The sequence below is a fragment of the Larus michahellis genome, chromosome 10 (genome assembly GCF_964199755.1).
Source record: "Larus michahellis chromosome 10, bLarMic1.1, whole genome shotgun sequence".
NCBI lineage: Eukaryota > Metazoa > Chordata > Aves > Charadriiformes > Laridae > Larus > Larus michahellis.
Genome location: NC_133905.1, coordinates 6,209,642 through 6,233,307, shown reverse-complemented (window position 1 = coordinate 6,233,307; position 23,666 = coordinate 6,209,642). Strand labels below are relative to the sequence as shown.

The window sequence follows — 23,666 nt, the reverse complement described above, 5'->3', positions numbered from 1 at the left end:
GCAGCAAGGCTGTTGTGCGCTCAGATATCTCCAGGCACGCAAACGGTGCAATTCCAGCGTCCTCTGACCACAAGGGAAAGGCAGAAAACTGACCCCCAGAAAGGAGGAGAAACACAGACGGCGTGCTGCAGAGGCAGACCGAAAAAGGCTCCAACACCCCGAGCGGGCAGCAGGAAGCAGCACAGGCCGTCATCTGTGCAGAGCTGCTAACTAGGCCTGTTTGCATGCAGCAGCCTCTAACAGGTTAAGCCAATATGCGGGTCAGCTACCATTGTAAATTAAAGTTCTTAGGAAGCGTATTGCTCAGCTACGGAAGCGAAAACAACCAGGTAATAGTACAGAAAAACACAGGCCTGAACAGACCAGCGTACCTGTGCTCGTGCACGCTAAACATTCAAAAAAAATACGCGTCTTTTTCTGTGTGAGAAACCTATTTAAAGATTGCTTACTTTTCGTGCCAAGATCTTCCTTTTCTTTTTTTCTTCTTCAGAGCCATGATGAGATTGAGCTCTTGTCAGCCTTCTGTGCTGGTGAATCTTCAAAATGAAGGGAAAACAGAAAAAGACCACGTTAAGATCTTAAGTGTTCTCCGACGAGGCTTATGTTTGGGGCGCAAGAAAACGCACTACATGTTTAGTTTTTGTTTTTCTTTTTTCACCTTTAGTTTTTATCTTTACTGTTGCTAGTAGTGGATGGAGCCTCATTACTGCAGTTAAAACGATCCTTTAACTTAGGAGCCACTGCCTGTGAAGCTGCACCGTTTAAAACAGTGAAATGCCATACAGTCAACAGCTGTTCTACAACAGCAAATCTGCTGATGAAAGCCTTTATTACTCAAAATCACTTTGAGTGAGTAAAAACTCACTTTCCCTACGTAAAAGTGATAAGAGGAAATGGAATGTCTGTAGGAAATACAGTAAAGAAATGCAGACGTTACCAATTTCTGTTCTTCTGTTAATCGTTTTTCTATGCATTCCTTGGAGGTTTTCAATGCCTCTTTTAGCTTAGTAGGAATCTAATAGAGAATGGGGGGAAAAAAATCACAGCACAAAACGTGATAAAGGAAAACATAACTTGACTGCTCAAAACTCACCATTCATCTGATCCTGTTGCCCGTCTAAAGCCCCAAGTACTGACACTACTCCCTTAGTGACTGAGAAAAAAAGAATCTAGATGCGTGTTTTACACTCCAAACCTAGCTACAAATCTAATGGCAGGGACAAAGAAACACTGAATAATGGAAGGGATACTCTGATGGCAGGGACAGCTAACTGTTTTGATGCTCCAGTCACATCCCCAAACTGCCATGAGGCTGACAACGCAAGACACAGCACATGCCCTCCAGAAGTCGTCCTCTGGGGCAGCTCGCCACGGGGAGCAAATGTGGCTCCCTGAAGGTCCCAGCGCTGGAGCTGGCAACAATGTGGTGATGGTCTCACCTCACAAAAATCAGTTTCCACAGGTCTTAGCAATTCGTTTCCTCTCACTGCAAGGGACCCATGTTACTTAGCAGCCTCTGCTCAGATAGAGCACCATCATTAGTCATGCAAATGAGCTCCACGACAAGAACTGCACTTGAACGCCCATGGGTCACAGCGTGCCTGCCTTCTAAGCGGTGATATAAGATTCTTGAGTACAATTCAGCACAGGAATCTAAATACTGATGGCAATCACCATAAAGCCAAATAAAGCCAGGTCTCCTCTACCCTATCTGTCGATTAATGCATAGCTACCCGCAGCCTGGCACTTCCACAAACATCAGCAAATCAAGGTTCAATTCTACCTTAAACTGTGGTTTCTCGGAGTTTGTTAGCAGGACGTCACTGAATAATCTGTGAGTGGATAAAAAAAGGAAGAAAAAAAAAAAAAGGAATATTATTCCCAAGAGATAGGCAGAATCCCAGCAAGAATACTACTGGTACTGTTCGCTTAACTCCCACTTTCTCCTTTTCCTTCTCTGCCCTCATCTCTACACCACCGCTTGGGTTTTTTCAACAGGTTTCTATGTACTGTTTTTTATTTTCCAAGCACTGCTGTGAAGTTAGCAGCATCCAACACCCTGAATGTAGCCACTACTGATGGCAGAGAAGCAAGACTGTGTGAAGTATTTTGAAAGCTGATAGAGCAGGCACAATTAGCAAAGGCAGAGAAGGGTTTCCCCAAAACAAGAATGTCTTTTCCTTAAAAGTATATGGATTCTTTAATGACAAAAGATTACCAGGGACTTTATTTTAAATTTCACCTAAACAAAATGATTGCTCTTTTTGAGAAAACTCTCTTGGCACAACTGTTGTTTTGGCATTAACAAGAACCATGTGAAAGATCAATGAGTGAACTTAACATTTGAAAATATCTACCTTTTTGTCTGTACTCTGGCAAAGGCCACTAAAGCAAATATTCTAATACTTTTGCTCTCCCTTCTATGGTATCAGCAGCAACAGCATAAATGATTAATCCTTTTCCATCCAAAACAAAGACACTAGAGGGCAATGGTAGTCTGAAAATAAACTGGTTAGTCCATTTCACGATACTTTGCTCTGGAGAACATACTAGAAAACTGTCCCAGAAAGAGATCTCAAGCCTGGCTCTGAGATAAAGATTCCAGAGATTTATTTGTTGCTGGCATTATGGAAAATTATCACAGGCCTACACTAGAGAAAACAAATTGAAGTCTAGAATCAAGTTTCTAAGAATAGTATTCCATGAAAAATTCAGATATAAATTAAATTTTAAAAGATTTTTTAAAAACCTACAAATGTTCACCCTTGTTTACAGGGCATTTTTCTGACCCTTTCTGATTACGTGTACTTGCACAATTAAGGAAACTCAGTCTATATGGTTATAATAAAGGTTAATAAATATTTAAATTACATTAATTGCATTGCACATCTACATAGAACACTTGTGAAGAGTACTGGTATGAAGGGAATGTAGTATAATATCCTATGTATCAGATACAGCTGGGCACGGGTTGTTTGTTCAACATCTTTTAACACCTGTATATTCCTGCAGTCACAGAGTTCTCTCATAGTATTTCTCCCCTGCTTACATTCTCTTCTCTACCTCCCACCTCCTTTAAGAGCAGAGGAAGGGAGGAGTAGAAGGAATTGAAGGCTGAGATAAGCCTGAAGTGACTCTTCCCAACCAGGAAATATGAATCTTGGAGCACACTCTAAACGTACTGCAATCTGTACAGTGTGAGATCAGACCCAGATTTAGGTATGGGCAATCTGTCATTTATAAGGTCATGACTCTGGCACCTCGTATTAAGAAAAAACAAAAGAACCCCCCACCAGGAGCTGTGGCTCTACGCTCAGCATGCTGGTGACATGTCACAGCACAGTGACAGCAGACAATTTCCCTGGTAATATTGTCTCCGGATTGCAGGAAGGGCGGCACTGCAGACAGGTACGAGCTCCAGCTCAGTCATGCACTGACATTGCTACTTTTCTGCATCCCAGTCTTGCTCTGTACCTGCCTTTACCGCTTCCCCGAATCACTGGGCGGACAGCCTGCAAGGAAATATACTCTGTCTATGCTTCAGAGAATCCCTACGGCAGCCCTGCACGAAACCGGCCAGAACTTCTACATAACATTTCATATCCAGACCCAGTCTAAATGTCACTGCTGAGCAAAGCAAGAGATCTATTTTGCTAGTCATAGGTAAACCGATAGCAAAATCTGCTGAAGTAGGTCTGAAGGGTAGATGCAAAAAGACTCCTTATTCTAAATGCTTTAAAACAATCTGTATATGATCTCAATCATGCTTGCACTACATTAAAGCTGGATCAATTTAAATCATAGCACCATGCTAAATAAAATGCATTCATGACAGCTCCAACACACCAAGAGAGAAAGAAACGTTAAACGAGCATCTATCAAGCAATGAGTTCTATAAAGCCTATCAGTTTTAAATTTGGGATACACTACATACCTCAGAATGAGGAGCAAATCTTTCTAAAAAGGAACAAGAGCAAAAAGGTTCTTCCTCCTAATATAATTGAAAACATTGCTATGAGTATTAAACAAGTAAAACAAGACTTACGGCATCTGTAAGAGCCGTGAAACAGTTGGCATGCCATTCTTCATAGCTTCACAGGTCAGAATGGATTCCAACACAGACACTACCAAAGAAAGAATAAACACAAACACATTTTTGCACTGCAGGATAGCAAATGATTTAGAATGAACATCTGGCACTGCTGCACGATGTTCCCCGAAGTACTGCATCAGCTAAAAAGTGATGAAGCTCTGTGGCACGTGTTTTTTATTATAGTGTTACTATTGCACGTACAAACTTTTCAAGAATGTTAGACATGAGGCGAGGGAATCCAGACATCTAATTACTTACTACACACTGGTTTATCACTCAGTTAAAAAAATAATTATATGCTACACATACTTCAGGAAGAACGCATTTTCTGTTTTTTAACAATTACTAAGTAATTCTTTCCGGTCAGAGGCTGCAAAGCTGTTAGGCTGCTATTTCACAGCACTTCAGCTTAGGTAAATGTAAGAGTACCCAAGGAAGGCGAGACTGACATTTTCTCGTTTGTATACTAACCAACAAACACTGATGGTGCAGGGGGGAAGCTGTCTACTGGAATCATATCTGGGGGTCTTCCATACGTCATTTCATACAGTAAGTGCCCAAAGCAATGTACATCAACACCTTCTAAAGTCTGTAGAGGAACAAAAAAAAAAAAAAATAAAACCACAACTTGCTAGAACTAATCAGTTTTTCACAACTAGTTTGAAAACATGTGATAACCCATCAAAGAAAAAGAGTCGTATCTCATTTGAAGATAGAAAAGAGGAACCATTAAGACAGTTTGTAACCACAACCATTTCCCCGCACTTCAGCTCAAATGAAATCTTCACGTCTCTAGCAAAAGCAGCTACTGCTGTACGTGATGATACAAATGGGACAGCAGTATAGTCATGTCCTGTAGAAGTGCGTAAAGTAGTAAACTCTTTTCATACAAAGTAGTTCAGAGCCATACGTTGATACGAATCATAACCAAGCACGTTTTCCTAGCTAAGCCAAACAGTAAAGAACGAGATTCATAATACGACCAGCTGTCACTTTACAGGGAGGTAGATAAAAAGACAGCAAAAATACATACCAAACAAACCTATGAGAGCCTCTTTCACTCCTCCTTAGGTTTGTACAAGCTGTACATAACAAGCTAAGCTCCCAGACAGCATATTTCTGAGATTTTTGAATCATGTTTAAACAGAAATGGCTCCTCTTACTGGAAGAGGCTTACAGCTTTGATGGCTCTAACAGATTTGGACTAACCATGAACTTTTGATCGTTTCTTTGACAGCAGAGAAGAACCTGTTTAGCAAGGTCAGCACGCAGCTGTCTCGTGATGCTGTATGGAATTTATTACAATGAGCACTTAAAGGCAGGGCAAGATGCTGGCTAAAAACTGTATTGCTGCAACAGGGCAAGTTTGTTTTCATATTTTTGTAAGAAGATAGTATTTTGCTTTGCAAGCCTGCAGAGACACCCTTCAAACAAATAAAAAACAGCTTTTGATAGCCAGACGTCTGCAAGCATCTAATCAATTTTCACAGTATCCACCAAAGACAAGGCTGGTGACTACTCCCAGCTAAGACCAAGTAATACGCTGCGCTCACTGTACAGACAGACAAGCGAAAAAGTGCGGTAGACAATATGCACATTCCTATGACATACGAGACCAGGGCAGAAAGAGATCTTAAAACAACTGCAGTTTACCTCTATTTATGCCAGCACTGCTGTCACGAAAACCCTCACCTGTGCTCCCCTCCTACCTGCTTACCTTTGGCCTGAGCCTCACTCCAACGTGCTGCAACAAAACTGGGCAGCCAGACAGGGATTTGCAGGAAACAGAAAAGGGATTTGATGGAGAAAAGTTCAGATAAAAAAGAAAGGGGGTTGAGAGAGGTGGTTTTTTTTTTCGTTTTAGTCAGTTCTCCACAAACTGAAGTTGAGGATAAAGGGATGAATAACAGTCAGCTGAATTAATTGCCTGAATCTTACATTAATTTTCCGAAATTGTGAAAAGTATGATCGATAAAATGATGGAAGTCCCAACAAGGAATTTTCTAGATCCAGTAACTTGCAGGTGTCCCCATCCAACATCACATTGGCAGAGTGAAGATGGCCATAAGGAAATCCTTTCTCATGCAAGAATTTTAATACCTGAAAAAAATCCAATACAGAAGAACTGTCACTAGGTGCTCTGATGATCTCACGATCTTAAATGGTCCGATACTAAAGCAGATGATACATAATAAACGAGACCCCTATTTGGAATTCTTGCTCAACTTGATCTTCTATCTACATCATCTTTGGCTGACTAGTCATTTCCATTTCACTGGTAGCATTTCTCACAAAACAAACATTTGATGCTGATCCTCAAAGCAGGCTTACAGAGGCCTCCCAGAGAGATCTGGAAACTAAAATTCACAATTCTACTGAGTATTATAGTTTGAATAAAAAATTAAAAAAAAAAAAACAAACCACGTTAATGGGAATGAATTTATGGCACATGTTCTGTAGGCTAAGAATTACTTCTTTCACTTTTTCCACAAGGGAAAAACTACATTACCACCTTTCTCCCACTTAAGCTCCACACGTACCAATTGCCTTCTTTGGTTTTTTGGTCAGGAATGGCCTCACATGCACACATCTAAATTCAACTCCCAGCAGCTAATCTCAATTTACACTTAGCTTTGAAGTCTGCTGCTGAAATAAAGCTTGTGTGCTCAAAAGTTTGTGTACTTTTTCTAGTAAAATCAGTTGGCCTAAAAAAGCCTAAATCATAAAGGCTGGTAAATAAAGCAAAAAAAAATACCTCTAATATTTGCCTTCCATATGTTTTTATTTGCTGAAGTTCAAGACCTTGGATTTTTTTAGGATTGCAATACTTCTTCAGGAATGGGTCTTTTGGCTTTGCCTTTAAAAGAAACACACATATCAAGTATCATGCTCAGAAAAGCCAGTTATTGTCTTAGTTTGCAATAGATGGCAAACAGTTTTATAAAAGACATCCTGTGGTCATTCCAGGAAATATTCTACCATTTGAGTTGGGGGCAGGGAGGGAGACCTTACCTTATAAATAAGGTCCTTTAGTGTCCCTTTTTCACTGAACGGTCTAATAACCAGCGCTGAAGATTCATTGGCAGTGGCAAAAGTGATTTTGTAAATATAAGGATGCTACCAAAAGAAGAAACTGTAAGTAAGTTTTAGATGACAGATTCTGTAATTCATTTTTGCTTGATTCACAAGTAAGAAAAGATCTGCCTCAATTGTATATTTAAAGTAATAAATTGGATTCCGTCAGTGACATTTGCTCAAGTTCGTCAGTCTTAACCTGAAGTAAATACAAAGAAAACTTCACAAGAACATTGTTCAACTTCCATATAAGTAATTTTTTTAAAAAAATCCATCAACTTTTTTTAACAAAACATACTGGCAGCTAAGACAAATGAAGAATCCAGCCCCATTAATACTTATACATGAGCAGCTTTACTGCAGGTTTAAGTCATGCTAAGCTAATAAATTCATTCATGGTTTTATACAACTATGGCACATAAGGGAACTCGGCATTACGAGCTGTCATAACAGTTTTATGTCTTCAGAAATTATTATAATGACTTCCTGCAACTCTGTGAAACCAAATGAGACAGCACAGTTGGAAATAAATTACACATGTAACACATGCTTTCATTGGAATTGCAAGTTAGGAAAAGACCCCTTGTTCACGTCCTGTTTTAATACATCGGTTTCAGTGTGGTTTGAGGGTTGAAAAGCCTAGTTTTCAGCCTCTTCTGTTGTGTGCATCTGCTGAGCTCTGAGACTGCACAGAGGGTTACCAGAGGTTTAGACACCATCCTCTTCAGCCAGTCTCTCGCACGCTTAACATCCTTAAAGAGAAACTCCTTTTGGAGTCAAACACCAGTTTTTCAGAGACACCTATTGGATTTATAACGTGGCATTGCACAGAAGCTTAAATTGTACAGCCTCTGCTCTACCTGTACTAAGATATTCCTGTCTTAAGTTCAAAGAACTGAAAAAATAAAGACACTCGTTGCACTGCCTTATCCACCGCTGCCTGAGAATAATCCCAGCACACGGGTTAGCAATTACACCTAGACAGCACTATCCTAACAGCCAAAAAGTGTTCAGGAGCTGAAATAAAAGCTCGTGATCTCACACTACTGCACAACAGGAAAAAAAAATACAATTAACGTCAACTCTGAATCTCCTGTAATAACCCTGCAGGATTACTATTTGTGCTGAGAACACGTTACCTCATACTGTGTGGGAAATGTAATTAAAAGGTTCACACATCTTTAAATGAAAGCAACTCTAAAATTCTAAACTATGTCTGCTAGGCTACATGTGCTTTTGCAAGATCAGTCCTTGACAAGCACTTTTGTGCTGGCACAATTTAGAAGTCTTCAAGTAATACTCACAGAACAGGAAGAAAGAAGTTTCACAGCATACTGTAAGTCTTTGTCAGACAAGTATTTATCAGGGCCAAGATCAGCCTGGAAATAAATAGGGAAAGAATGGCATCATAATAGATGTTGCATTCCATAAAGAAAGCGTGATCTATATTCTGCTCTCACAAATTAAGGCAGCTGCTTGAAGGTATATTTTGAAGCGCAAGCAAGGAAATCACACATACAGAATGAAACTTGAAGAGGCTGAATAAGGCCATGGTTTCACAATGCAAAGTGTCTGACAGTAAATAAGTATTATTGCCTCCTTCCTCCCTCAGTATCTGACGTGCATTATTACCACCGAATGAACTCTGCCAACCCCAAACTTGGCAACTGTGCACATTGTGAACCGATAAGGCTTAAACCCCCACCTTCTTCCTCTCCAGCAAAAAAACCTTCCCTCCTCCTGCAGGCTTTAGTGATATCTGCTCGCCAGTGAAGTCTCACAAACAGCTACGCTGATATAATTAAGAGGGCAGCACATTTCAGCACAGGAACACAAGTGTTTAGCAACAACAAACTATTTGGTGTCAATACATGTCTACCTTAAAGGAGCAGTTCATGCTTCTCTCGCCTATTGGTCAGTAAAACTAAAGATCCGAGTAAGCAAACCCACCAGTTTAAAAAGGGTCACCTTGTTACTTTCAGTGAGCAAATTTATACTACGGTCAGCATCATTACAACCGAAGAAACAGAGGTGCAGGAATAGGAACAAATGACCAGGCACAGAAACCTGCAAACTGGATTTGCCACCAGCGGAAAGAAACATAAGAAGTTTCCACACTACGCAGCCACCTAAGGGCTTTCAAGGCTCTTTAAAACATGGAGCTGTTAAGTCTATGTCACTGTCACTCACGCATGGTAGTCAAGATAAATGAAACCAGCCAGGTTCATTAAGAAAGACCTAAGTACGAGATGAAAGTATGCATACCCAGCTTAGCATTAGCCTTTCCTTTGGTTGATTCTTAATCTTCATCAAGAAATATTTCTTACGTATTCGCCAACCTACAAAAGAAGAGTCATCAACAGCTTTAATTAAAACACGATTAAATCACATGGCTTACAGGGAGGACAAGGTCTGTAAGCAAAGATAGTATTGTAATCTTAGGACAACTCCCATAGTTGGAAAAAAACATCAGACAAGTTTTCATGCATACATACTCTTCTTACCTATATCTTTTAATGGTTCTACCACTTCCCACTTTGGCTCTGATCGGAAGAACATTGAAACGTGCTGTAAGGCAATTTCTGGAAAGGAAAAAAAAAAAAACAGTTTTGAAGAGACTATTTAAGATGATAATCCACATGCTAGGTAAGGTTCAATGCCAGAAGGAAGCCTGCAGTGATTCAGGCTGAAAGTCAGCAAAATCACTTTAAAAGGAAATCAGATAAAAAACACAGTTAAAGGACGTTTGCATTTTTAACCTGTAAACACAAATCCACAGAGAAAGTGCTGCCTTCAAAAAACTTAGCTTATTGAGTTTGCATTCTACCTGTACTAGATCTACATTTCCAAGTCCAAATCCAATGCTCCCAGCGAAGATTTCCCACACTACATTAGATCTTGAAATGTTTCTGCTATACCTGTAGAAGTGCTAACTTTTACATCTCTTTAATGTGCATCTACATTTCCATGACTACATGTAAACCAATCAGTTCTGTTTCACTAGGTGTTAAGCTGTCCTTCTGTGCAGGCAAAGGTATTTTGCTAGCTATCATGACCCAGCACATATTTCAGGGGAGAGGGGGAGGTCGCCCTTCTGGTTACTGAATCCTCCCGCAGCTGGGAACACAACTGGTTTATTCATGAAGCGATTTGAGGGGAAATCTCAGTGAGAAGTGGTGACGGCAGGGGGAGAAAGGGAATCACGCCAACACGGAGTTTTCTCTAACATGGCTTATCTTGGCATAGAAACACAGCAAAAAGGTAAGGGTGCACTGATCTTTCTGCACTGGATCTTCTCTCTCCAAAAACAAGCTAGGAAAAAGAGAGAGAACAGTGCAATAAATATCAGCTCACTGCTCCGTTATTTTAAAAATGACAAACTGATGGCGTTTGCGAAGACCATAGGCAATGACGACTGCTACTAACTTCCCTGCAACTTGCTGGAAAAACAATTGTGATGAAAGCGCTCAGAATTAACACAGAAGTCACGGTGTCTCCTAGAGGATTTAAATTGCTTGCTCAGCATTAGCCCGACAAACTGCATCCTTAAAGAGTTACTAATAATTTACAACTCCTCCACAGCTTATCATAAACATCCGGGAAATGTTCTTTGCACTTTGAAGCTGGAGATACAAGAATGTTACAAAAAGGGAGAGCAAAAAGACAACTGAAAAGGAAGCAGTAAGTTCCTGCTTCAGTAGGCTCTGCTTTTATAAAAACAAGCTTTGCATTTTGCGAAGAGTCAGTTTGCCCATGAACTAAATCTGCAGAGTGGGTTTCATCACTAAGAGGAAACGTTTTTTTCAGTCTGTAAGACAAATATTTAACAATTTCCAGTGGCTGAAGCTGAAGTCAGAGAAATTCAAAGAAGAAACATTTAATAACAAAGAGAACTGATCACTGGGATATCATTTTAAGGGATGCAGTGATTTTCCAGTACTTGGGGGCAGAGGGTGTGTGACTTATTTAAGCCTTGAAGAAGTACTCAACCTAGCTCAAACAACAAGGTCTAGGAAGTCTCACAACCCAAACTGACAGCGGGAGCCAGACAAGATGACCACAATTGTTCCTGTTGATTTGAAAAACCTCAGAACCATGACGAATACAAGTTTCGGTGTTCAGAAGATCGGCTGTTTTAACAGAACGCGGAGCTGAAACTTAACTCCACCTTACACTCCGGTAGACAAATAATTTCCAAACACCAACCCCCCCCATTTATCACAAACTGTGAAAAAGTAGATGTCACTCTCACCAAACCCCCTCCCCCAAGTTCTGCTTACATAGATCTGACCCTCATCACTCCTCTGTAAAATAATTCAAATACTTAGACTTGACAATCGCAGCTTGATTCATGCAGAGTTGGGGAAACATTATCATAAATAATCACATGCGCAGAGTGATAGTTTTGAAGGTTATTCCCCCCACCCGCCCCCCCCGTGCTTCAATGTAAATCCTTGCCAGCGTTAATGGCAGATATACAGCCATGCTAAAGCGAAACTGTAACGCAGTTTTGCAATTCCTCACTTACCAGTGTAGTTTACAGAGTAGCTGTTTGGGTCCAAGAATTTTTTTACCAATTCACAGTTAGACAGGATGTGATGGGTAGTAATTACATCGAGATAGGCCTGGAGTCCCTTCTGTCTTTCAGCTATGAATTCACGCTCCATATTTCCAATCAATTTTTTTGGAGGAAGAGGTAGACTTAGAGTCGAGATCTTAAAAAGAGAAGAAAAATTACTAACCTTGCTTTCAAAATGCCTCAGGGACATAAACTAGCAACCCAAAAAGTAAAAGAATCTTAGCAGCAAGCTAACTACTGGATAACTCTTTTTGTACTGTGTATATACAAGCTTTTATGTTTTTTCTAAGTACTGTTGTCAGGGTGAGCTCGTCAGACAACAGCTCACATCCCACTGTGAAGAGATTAGTAAGTGGAACGACACTGAAAATGCAAGAAGATAATTTTTTGCTAGTGAGTCATGCATTTAAGATCACTACACAAAACTTTCAGATACTAAATGGCTACAGTTTTCAGCAAAATCCTTTTTATGACATACCTCCACCACAGCACAAAACAATTCACACTTTACCATTTTCTCCAGATAATATTTATGCCTTCTTATTTCATGAGGTGCAGATTAATAACTTTCCTTTGTCTTTACTGCCTTTATCAGTAATTTAAAGCCCTTACTGTCAGTATTTTAAATCTATAATTTCAAATATGGTGCAACTTTTCCATTTTCTCTTCCGAATTTATTGCTATACAGTTTTTAAACAGCTATACATCTTTCAACCTAGAAATAGCTGCAGTCTACCAGCGGATGTGCAGCAGTTGTTTTATGTTGACATAAGTGATCCAAAACTTCAGATAAAAATCAGAGATATACTTCGAAATGGGACGACGAAAAAAATGTATAGAAATTCAAAGACTTATGTAAGTCAGATCAAAGAGATCAGCTTTAGAAAACAAAACTAGGTTGCGCATTCAATTACGTCATGTGAATTGCCAGGATGATTTTTTCATGTTGTTAACACATCGTTGTCCTGCAGATCAAAGCGCCTGCCTTGGGTACACTGAGTCTCCATGGGAGTTATCTTTAAGAAATATGTATCGCAGGAATCAATTACACCAGATGCAATAACCTCATTTCTAAAGCAAACAGTCCACCGGGGAGAAGACAGTGACTTCTGGTGTTTGAACAACTTTCATTTTAACTACTGGAAAAAGTAAAGGATTAGTTCAACAAACTGGGGCAGAAGTAGCAATCCCTCTCCTTTTTTCCTCCTTCTCTGGAACACAGGAGTTGTGTGTCCCCCCCCACCTTAGCACTTCTACTTCTGTTTCTGACTGCAAATTATGGGCTAAAAAAGACCTCTAACTACGCCTGAATTACCAATGTTAATAAAAATCATCCAATCCACCGAGCATTTTTTTAATGCTCTTTTATACCCAAAGGGGGAAAAAAGTATATCCAGGAAGAAACCCAAAAGCAACAATATACCACTTAAAACTAATGTGGTGAATTACTGGCTGTAACAGCAGAGGCACACAGAACTTTCATTTGGCAGACCACTCTTACTTCAATTAAAAAACAATTTTCTAAACAAAACCTAAATCCATTTCTGGTATTACTCACTTGAAAAGCGTATCAATTCACAATCACCTTTACCTTCTTGACCCAACAGCCAGCTACCATCAGGGAGAACAGGACTCTAGTTCAGATGTTTTCAAAACCACTATTATTTGTTTTAAAATTTACTTCAATAAACCACACATCTGCTATTTTTCAGCAGAAAGTAACGTTCACCCCCAGATTTTTGTAGCTCTCTGCCAAACCACAGAGCACAGCGAGAGCACTGTCTGCCACAGAAGAACACCTCACTGAGGTTCTGACCTTGCAAAGACCTTGCATGCTTTCAAACACCAGTGGTACTTCTTGGTGGCCCCAGCTCAGCGCTGGAGCCACGATGGGCTTCGCCAGAGAAGAACCTGGGAATTAACGTTCTTATCTTCAAACCACAGCCCGCTCAGGAATGTCTGTTCAAAAGCTGCAATAAAATGCTTCACAAAAGCCAGATACCTTGCTGTGAATACTGTACCAGTAAGTAGTTCACTTAACAAAATAGATGAGCAGCCAACGATCTCCACACATCTCTGTCAAAGAAGTGAAGGGGAAGAAATCCAGGACAGCCTGGAAGGAGCTTTTCAACCCAGGAGATAGCTGAGAGTTCAGGGCACCTGGCTTGAAACTTTCTGACGCAGATCAGGCTCACAGGTATACACCTCTCGTTATTTCCACCGTGTTTGGTAGGACTGCATCCCCTAGCCTAGCCCATTTGGAAATGCTCAGTCCTTACGATTATTGCATAGGTAGCACCAGATTAACAGCAGAAAAATTGCATTCCCACTCATCTGCAGCTGTGTGTTGAAACACAACCACCCAAACCTACAGAGAGGTCAAGTACGCCACAAGAACTGGAAGAACTTGGGGCTTTACACCCAAAAGAAGCTCCAGCAGTTTTTCTAGCAACATTTTGGTTTTGAAGAAAGGAAATTGGGTTTTGCTATTTTCTGAGTGCTCATTGCTTTACACTATTGTTTTGGTTTAGGGGTTTTTTTTTGGGGGGGTGGTGGTGTATTATTTGCTTGGAGTTTTGTTTACTTGTTTGTTTAGTCTAATTTCAATATACAAAAGATGAGAGTTTAAAGAGTTTAAAAACAAGTCATGGGACCTGAATAGCGTGATGAAATATTGTTGCTTAGAGTTCTGGATGGAAAGAACTGAGGAGTGTTGCACGTCAAGCTTCAACTCCAGCATCACAAAGTGTATTTTATGAAAAAACTCCAAAAGAGTAGGAGAAAAGACCAATTTTAACATGCTTCGCGCCAGCTACTGTCTGCTGTCTCTCAAGCCCAGGCATGTGGAACTAGGATGGAGGAGCAGTGCTGTTTGTCAAAAGCAGAGTTGTGCATCTTTGGTAAAGGCTTAAAACTCTCTTCCTGCCCTTCTCCTGGGCATATAATGAAGAATTTCACCTCCTAGGGCAGCTCTCCGTACTAGCCAGAAAAGGCTGTCTCCAAGCTGAGATCCATATTTGCCTTTCCAGACTGTGGAAAGCAGAAACAGGACTCTGAACATCAAGGGGTGAGCAGTCATTTTCACTGAAGGAGACCAAGTGCTAATGAACTCCTCCTGTTAATTTAGCCGCCTTCTGCATACCCTCCTATCCAAGTTAGAGGGATGTTTTGATGATTCTGTTTGATCTTTTCTATCCACCCAAGGAGCTGACATTTTTGTCCCAGATTTTAGTATCTTACAGCTGAAAAATCTCTCTCTTGTTTCAAATTCCTCCTTGTCCCACCCTGCAAGTTGCTGTCAAATAAATTCCTGAACCCTCCACTTTTATCATTCACCTCTGCCTCAGATACAAAGGCCTTTTCTTTCTGTCCTACATCATACATAGCCCATTTACCTTCACTTTCTAGACCTTCCACATAGACCTAACCTTTCAGTACCTGCCATTTCTAAATTTTAAGTCTTAAAGGTGCATTGCCTTTTCTACTAAAGCTGTTTCATTTGAAAGTTAAATGAGAAGGCAACAAAGCTTTTTCATGCCTTAACACATTCTATTCCCCACAGTTAAGAGGAGTTTGTTATAGGTGGCTACAAAAGTGAAATCTTTCTTCTCTTTAAAACTTTCTCAAAATTCTCTGTCCCATCTCTATCAAAACTTGACTGTGGTTAAGACTACAATGACCACTATGTACTGTGACGGACACGTACCATCTCATTTCCCTGTTTTCCCATGGGTGCTTATCTAATCTTAAATCTTGGATTTCTCTGGTGCAGGAGGCATCTTTGTATTGCATTTATTCAGCACATCACACAAGAGGTTTCTAGGTCACAAAAATCAAGTTCCTACGTGCCACTGCACATTCAATAAAGTAATTCCACAATGCAACCACATTGCCTCTGTTGAATTATGACTAATTTATCCACCTTCTAGGATAGGAATCAGTTATAGCAGACTATCAGAGTGGACAATTCAACATCCTTAGACGTTTTTGCCCACTGCGGTTCATCAAGCAGATAGCTGATTTGATTGGGGGGAGGGAGAGGAAGCAGTATTAAGCTCTTGAATTCACACAACATTTAACAGAGGAAAAAAAAATTTCAAAATCACAAAAATCTCTCCTCAAATTGCAAAAGCGTTCCCTTTTTATCTTGCTTGCATGGAAATCCTGTGTAACAGGTTTCACTCCTGTAGATGCTAGCCACTGCTGCGTCCCCCTTCTTCCCAAACACACTCATATGCCCTGCTTTTTCCCACACAAACTAAAAAGAAATAATTGTCTGAAAAAGCAAAAGAAAACGCACAGTAAGTCCAGTGTTTAACTAAGGAACGCTTTCCAGTGATACAGAGAACCATCACATGATAAGCAGCATCTGGTAGTGCTTTTAGACCAATATAAATAATGAGGCACGTAGTGCTTCAATGCTGGATTTATAAGGTTGGTATGTGCCTTGGCTTTCTTCGAATCAAAGGGGGAACAAATAATACATAAAACCGGAACAAGTCACAGTACTGAAGGAAAAGATTCAGTATCTGCCAATTTCCTCCACTTCTATATAAATTGGTCCTGTTGATGCTAAAATTAAAATTTTACAAGAGAAAACATAAGAGTGAAGTAGTATACATTCAAGTTGCATTTGAAGTCACAAGTTTCTCCTACAGCTATGCGAATTTGTGGTTTTTCTTCACTGCAGTATATAAAAATGTCACAAGCCATTTTAAATATATCCTTCTAAATTACATTTTATATTTATATATCAAGGGTGAAAGTTACCTGCAAGCTATTATTAAGCAAGTCAAAGTCACTGTATCGCCTCACAATCTGCAAAATATAAAGACAAAGTTCAGGAAACATATTACTTTTCCCATTAGCATTTTACTCTTCAAAATCCCATCGGAGAAAAGTAATTCCCATTTATAATCTTGTTCTTTTAAGCATTTTTGTACAAATGTGTAGCTGCCAGATTTATGTCGCGTTGCCAGAGAGCAAAGAAAAGTTTTTAATCCTATCAGATCAAAAATGCATTTCTAAACATTATCTTAAAACAGCTAAAAAAAAAAATTTGCAAGCAAAGTTGTCTGCAAACAAAGCATTGTTGCCATATTAGATATATCAACTTTTCATAGTCATCTTCATTATTACTTCCAGGTTTCGTTGGTCGTGTATCAGCAAGGCTGTGATTTTAGCACTAAGGAAGGCAAACTGGCATTTGAGATTTAACTTATGGTTGTACCAACACAAGTAGTAACACATCACAGGCTTTTTCCCTGGAATTTCCACAATAGCAGCAGACAACATGCCTTCTGTAGCTGGCAGCAATGCTGTTTTTCTCTTAGTTTTTGACCAAAAGTATTCAAGCACTTCACGTTCTCAATTCCAAACCAACATTTCCCTCTCTAGCTCAAATTTAATATCTAGGAAGAGTCAATTTTCAAATTCTTCCTAAAAAGGCATCCTGGTTTAAAGAAATCCACAATTTAAGAAATTACCTGCCAACTGTTTTCTGCTGAAACTCCTCTCTGAACACGGATTATGTATTCCTAATAAAAGGAAAGAGTTATTAGAAATGAGAACTAATGAGCTGAAGAAAGTTTTTAGGTACTTCTCCAATTGTGACCACCATTCAATTAGGAAACGTTCAGAACCAGAAAATTCAGATCCAGATGTTAAGTGCCGAGGTGAAGGTCAGGGCTGGGTTTGCCCAGACCCATCACTAGCAGCTGTCTCCCTCTGCTTCATGGAGTAGAAGACAAAGAGAGGTCCAAGAGCTTGCAGACCTGTAAAGCACTCAAACAGCTTCATTTCGTTATGGGAAAAGATGGCAAGAGCATACTCACCACACATCTCGACTGACAACAGCTGAAGAAACCTCTCCTCACCTCACCTCCAATATCTAACCAGTAGCCCCCAGGAATTACTGCTGCCATCGTAACAGAATAAAATGCCAGTAAATACCCACAGCTGCCCAACCTCTAATTATTTTTGTACAAGAAAGGTTACCACAAAAGCTTTGGGGTGTGCTTGAGTAACTAGAACGTATCGGTCTCTCATTATGATAATTCTTCATTTATAATGCATGCTTAAAGTTAATCATTTATATATTAACTATGCAGATATATCTAAATCTCAGTGAACCGCTTTTAAACTTTAAGAATTAATAATTCTCCCACCACAATTACATTAATAAAGCACAATCCTTTTCAGTCTCTTCATTTCAAGCTCCACTGAACCTTTTACCTGGTCAATACAAGAAGATCATTATTTCAGATTTATCTTATATCTCAAGAATAGAAGATACCAAGTATTTTGTACACCTACTTAGATATTCTTCAAGGAAGCCGTGATTTTGTTTACCCCTCCTCTGTTTAAGTTTGAAAACAGCTCTAAAAACACTTTTGACATTTCAAAGATTATAAATGAGGCAAGTCCTTTTCCTAGAAAGCCTATAATCTCCATTTTAGATATTGTTTAATTAGCAAGGAAATAAAATTAATCCGGGCTAAGTGTAGTAACAGATACTTCCTTTATCACTTGCATACACAAAGCTCTATAAATGCAGCTATTTTACAAGTCTTATTATGCAGATAATCCCACGGCCATATAGTTTACATTGAAAAACATGAAAATGGAGAGCCAAAAAGTAAGGTGCTGCCTGAGCAAATGCAACTCTCAGCACGGAAGAGAGCTGGAGACTATGCAGAGTCAGAAGAGGGGGAAGAAGCCGTGCAGGTACCCATGTTTTTACACTTTCCCTCCAACCGTATCGGTCTGACACTGCAGGACGGTTTATGTCCCCAACGCCTTTTAAGCACGTTCATCTTCTCTGCTGTGTTTGGCCAGGGGTGGCAGGACCCACCGCCGGTGCTCGAAGCACCACTGAATCCCCCAGGCTGCCTCACCGACCACCGCACACCTGCAGCTGCAAAAACCAAAGCGAGAACTAGAAATTCTAAAACAAATAGAAATTCAAGCCACGGCTCACAGTCTTTCTAAGCCGGAACGTGCAAAAAAGCTCTTTGCACTTGTGCCAAGCGAGGCGTGAGCACCCACCCAGCCATCGCCTGCAGTGCAGCAGGCATCACATGGCAAATCATTTGTTATTTGGCTCAGATGACTTCATTCACCCTGGTACAAACTTTCAAAGGCATTTTATGTAAAGTGCTGAATAATTTTTCGATTTCAAATGCCACCCAGTTTTGCTGAAGTGCTTACATCAATAGGGTTATTACACAAACAAAAAGGAGAGATCAGAGCATTATGCACGTTTTCTTCAGATATTAAAATTAATGCTGCATTCCAAATTATCATGAATAGACAATAATGAAATAACAACAAAGGCATTTCCAGCACCTTGAGTTTATACACCAAATTCGTCCATTCTGTAACAATAACTCTGTCTGGCATGTACCTGCATACCAACTAGATAATTCAATTAATTAAGTGTTTGACCTATGAATTATTATAAATTCAGCTTCCCAGTTAAAAATCCACTACAGGCAGTTATTAGTAACTTCTTTCAGGGACTGTGAAGCGTCTTCTGGTTTTGGAAGTTGCCTTCAGAACCACACAGAACTAATACTGCACTTTCAAATGAAATGAAATTAAAAGCTTGTACCTGAAAAGCATAAATGGACCATTGGATGCAAACAAAGTGGGGCACATCATAGAATCCCTTTGTAGAATTGAATTCTCCTTTAACATTTACCACCATGAATAGTAGGTAGCGTAGATCAAGAATTATGACTATTCCACACAAGAAGCAAAGGCAACACTTATCAGATGGCTTTACCTTGTGTGGCCAACCTTAACTAATCCATTATTTATTTACTGGAGTTCCCTTCCAAAGCACAATGCTGCTCAGACAAAAATGCTATTCCATTTTTTAAAATTCACTACTTAAAATATCCTTGATCATCAACAGCTATCAAATATCTGTAGCAATTTTGAACCATCTAGACTCAAGAACAAATTCAAGACTAGTAAGCATGAAAACCAAAGTGATTTAAAATACTTAATATCCTAGCAGCTTAGGTGGAAATGACAGAAATCCAAGATGTCACAAACCAAAACACATAACGACCACAGCGGAATTAAAGTATCTCTTTTCAGAAAGTCAGCCTGACATGCTCTCTCCATATTCTCTTCTCCTACCTATTTGAAAATATAATTAAGGTATTTTCTTGCAAAACAAGAAGCCCAAACCCTCATAAATAGTAACAAAATTCCACGGAGCTGACTGCAATTCAACCAGCATAATTATGCTTGGAAACTGTGCGACAGAACCCGATTAAAGGGACACCTGGAGACCCAGAGTCACCATGAAAACGTGGCTTTTCCTGTTTTGTGATCGTCGCTGCATTTTGGGAAGTAGGAAGAGGCCACTTCATACACAGCCAAAAGATTGCAGCAACTGCTTATTCAGCAAGTCTCAAAGGAACGTTGGCCGTTTCTCTGAGAAGCCACGTCAGTGATGATTCACTGTGTTCGGTCATTCATCTTTTCTAGGATTTTGAAAGAAGCAGAGTTATTACTCAACCCCTTGTAGCACTTACTCTTTACCCAGCGATTAACCTTTTCTGTTGTAGCCCCAGAAAAGGCCCTCGGGCAGACAGAACACACAAATTCATTAGACAACCGTCAAAGCATCTTATTGCATACAACCACTCTGATCAGGACAACAGTCGTCTCTTCTGGAGAGCCTAAGGACAAACAACCCAGGGCTCAGAGCCCATTCTCACAGTAAGATTATATTACAAAACTAGATTTGCGCCACAACTATTTTTTCCACACAGACTCGAGTATTTTCCTATCCAGTTAGTTCTGCTTTGGCACCCAAAAGCACTAATTGAGCCCCCTCTTTACACCACAGGTTCACAACCTGAAACAAGAGAGCATCACTCTCCAGATTCCAGATGTGGTCTGTAATTCTGTCTGTATGGAAAAATGAAGTCCCCACCACACTCTCTCCATCAGCGCTGACCGTAATAAAGAATTGGCTGCTTCAGCACTACCTTGTCAATACAAATAATGAAAAAGCCTAAATGCCCTTCTGTTGGTTTGTTCCGCTCCCCCCCCGCAAAGTTGATAATGAGATTGAAAGTCAAAGAATAGCTATAGTAGAAAAGCCACAATAAGAAATACACCACCAGACCACAGTATGCCGAGTTTCAGTGAGAAACTGATACTTCCTATTGCCTCCGCACGGCAACAAGCTTGTCTTGGGATTATAATTAGCACCACTGATATATGCTTCCCATAGGACCAAAGAAGAGCTTTCAACTCTGCAAGGAAAAAGCCTAAATGCACAAAAGCCATTATAACTCTGCCAAATTCTGTTTTGTTTAGGAAAAAAAATCTGAATTACGATAGTGGGATTGATAGTGGGACTGAGACTGGGCCCATAGGAAATAAATGGCAGCGTAAGGAAAGCAGATCGGCACACTCAGAATCATTTCTGTTTAGCTGCATCATCTAACACAGGAAAATATGATGGCTTCAGAAATAGCTAGTAATTACTAGAATTTACTCCTGCCGACAATTTTAGGGATCAACAACCAAGCTCAGCGAGGTCTAGGTTAGCTACATTCATGCAGAAATTCCCATGGCATTTCTCACTCCTACACGAATGGCTCAAAAATCTTCCCCATGACTCAGTTTACCGAACAACTTCAAAGGAGCCCTAACAGCTGCTAGCTGGCAAAGAAAGGCCTCAGCTTGCAGGACAACCTCACGCTACTGATTTTGGCTGCAGGCAGAGAGCTCCCTGGCAGCAACTACATAAGAGCCACCAACCAGACAGGCCATAAAACCCTTCCCCGAGACCACCTCCCTGAGCCCCTCCAGGCCTCCACACAGGGAAGGTTTGTACGTCCGCTGCGCTTCCTACGACTACTGCCAAGCCAGATCCTGCCACAACCTTCACATTCCAGCAGCAGCAGTTCAGTATAGATTTTTAAAGACGCCAAGCAAAGCGGTTTTACCTATGGGATCATTTCCTGGCTGCTCCCATCAGTCAAGGAAGCGGAAACCAGTGCTGGGAGGAGGAGGTCAGGAGCAGGGAAAGCTGTATGACCCTGGATGTGCACTGTCATTTCCTAAAAATCTTCTTCCTACCACTACAGAGCGCTGGATAGAGTTTCTGAAAAAGAGTATCTTCCAAACATCCACATGGATCAGGGACAACCACACTGCATTTCTGCATCCTTTGCCAATAACAGTTTCACAATCACTGCCTGGGATTAACGTTATCCTGAATTTACCCACTTAGGTGTTTTTTTCCGCCCCAGATGCACCAAGATTGTTCCCTGGTATTCCAGCACTTGTTAAAACATCAGCATCAGAGCTGCGCAGATAATTTTGTTACCATTCCTAGGTGAAAGTTACACAGCAAAGTATGTCCAAACATTTAACAATCGCTGTTTATCATCTTTCCTGGTTTTTGAAACAGAAAGCAAACAGGAAAAAAAGGCTTTTGCAGAGACAAAATAGGAAAGAACAAGCGGTGAATTTAGAGATTCATATAATAAAACGTAGAGAGTCTCGCCAATATTGGGTAATACATTCTGTTTTCCCAAGAAAATAGTCTCTAAATTTCTGGCTCAGGATAGTCAGTCTGTTTTTCACAGATTTCTGCTGTACATCTGTTTAATCCAACAGGCTTGAAAAGCCAACCATTATAAAGATCCAGGTCACCTTCAGGTCACATCAACTAAAAGTTTGAAAGGGCTTTATTTTATAAGCATTAAAGAGAGGAAAGCCTAATTAAGCATGAATGCAATCCCCGCTTAAGTAGGCTGGATTGGAACAATTTCTCGTAAGAAGCTCTTTTAAATGTTTATTTAGAAAATCTCCCATGTGAAAAGTAGCAACAAAAACCAGGAAAGCTGCTCAGAAGCGGGGACCTCTTCGCTACAAGGCACAGAACTTATTTGCTATTGCACAACCTGCCATTAAACCCATCTGAGGTACGAGCAGCAACAGCGGTGTTTACCTGCGTTTTAAACAACGCACGTGTTTGTCCGGGGACATTCTCTAGCTCCACACGCCCTGTATTGCTGGTGTAGTAATGAGTAAGCCATTCAACAAGTGAAAGCGATGAAGTAGGACAACTGCAGGGGAAAAAATAGGACACGCGTTTACGTGTAATGAAATGTTCTGAACAAGAAAAGCTCCAGAGAGAGACAAGAGAAATAACAGCATCATCGTGGCCTTCACCAGAAAAGCAGAATACTCAGTATCTTTCAGGAAATACTCAGTAGCTGATAAAAATATTCCAAGTCCACTGCAAGATCTCTAAGGCAATGGATTCTCTAAGGTATGATACGGCAACTAGTATTCTGACTGCAATCTTTGCAGGAGCTACAAACACAATACTAATTTAGTTAAGTTCACCAGTGGAAACCGTAAGGCTGGGATAGCTAAAATTAGGTGTGATGAAGCAGCTATCTTTTTTGAGCCCAAGGTGGGGGTGGAGGTGGGAGGTGGTCAAGCTTACTTACTAAGTGCAGTGGAGGAACTGCATTTCCAAAACGTCAAACAAGCGAACCCTAATAGTTCCCTCTCTAAGGCCACCTCTAAAAGCAACTTCATGATTTTTTTTTTCCCCCAAAGTGAAGGCAACCTTCACTGGAGAGGCTGAATTCCTTATAAAGCAGACGTGCAAAGTCCTTTACAAGCTCTTAAAATAAATCCTACAGTTCTAGAAACATATGGCTCCATTTTTGTATCATAGAACAATATAGGGAAAATATAAATGCTTTTTCAAGATTTTTCTAATCTAAAAGCTATGAGTGTCAACATGCATCATTGCTTAAGGAAAACGAAAAACTCTGAAAGTATGTTACAAGAGGGATTTATTTCAGCTGTTCATTTCCAAATGCCTTTAAGACAACAATGTACTGTAGCAAAATTGGCTGTTTCACT

General features: G+C 40.2%; 1 protein-coding gene across 13 annotated transcripts in view; it reads right to left on the bottom strand.

Moving 5' to 3' along the window:
• The window catches only part of PXK (PX domain containing serine/threonine kinase like), a 37,832-nt gene that overhangs the window by 9,506 nt on the left and 4,660 nt on the right, over positions 1-23,666 (bottom strand). For 7 of the 13 annotated variants that reach the window (XR_012589406.1, XR_012589407.1, XM_074603332.1 and 4 more), the window contains exons 1-15: positions 22,735-22,852; positions 17,234-17,284; positions 16,518-16,565; positions 11,697-11,883; positions 9,673-9,750; positions 9,434-9,507; positions 8,473-8,547; positions 7,106-7,210; positions 6,849-6,950; positions 6,032-6,193; positions 4,565-4,682; positions 4,046-4,124; positions 1,784-1,832; positions 938-1,015; positions 450-536 (exon numbers count right to left, since the gene is read on the bottom strand). Coding sequence is in view for 10 of the 13 variants with exons in the window: in XM_074603332.1 (XP_074459433.1) it covers positions 450-536; positions 938-1,015; positions 1,784-1,832; positions 4,046-4,124; positions 4,565-4,682; positions 6,032-6,193; positions 6,849-6,950; positions 7,106-7,210; positions 8,473-8,547; positions 9,434-9,507; positions 9,673-9,750; positions 11,697-11,835 (1,146 nt within the window). In the remaining 3 variants the exon portion in view is untranslated. Of the gene's footprint in view, positions 1-449; positions 537-937; positions 1,016-1,783; positions 1,833-4,045; positions 4,125-4,564; positions 4,683-6,031; positions 6,194-6,848; positions 6,951-7,105; positions 7,211-8,472; positions 8,548-9,433; positions 9,508-9,672; positions 9,751-11,696; positions 11,884-16,517; positions 16,566-17,233; positions 17,285-22,734; positions 22,853-23,666 lie in introns of those variants that run through there. The other 6 variants (XR_012589408.1, XM_074603330.1, XM_074603337.1 and 3 more) reach the window with 2 other exon arrangements.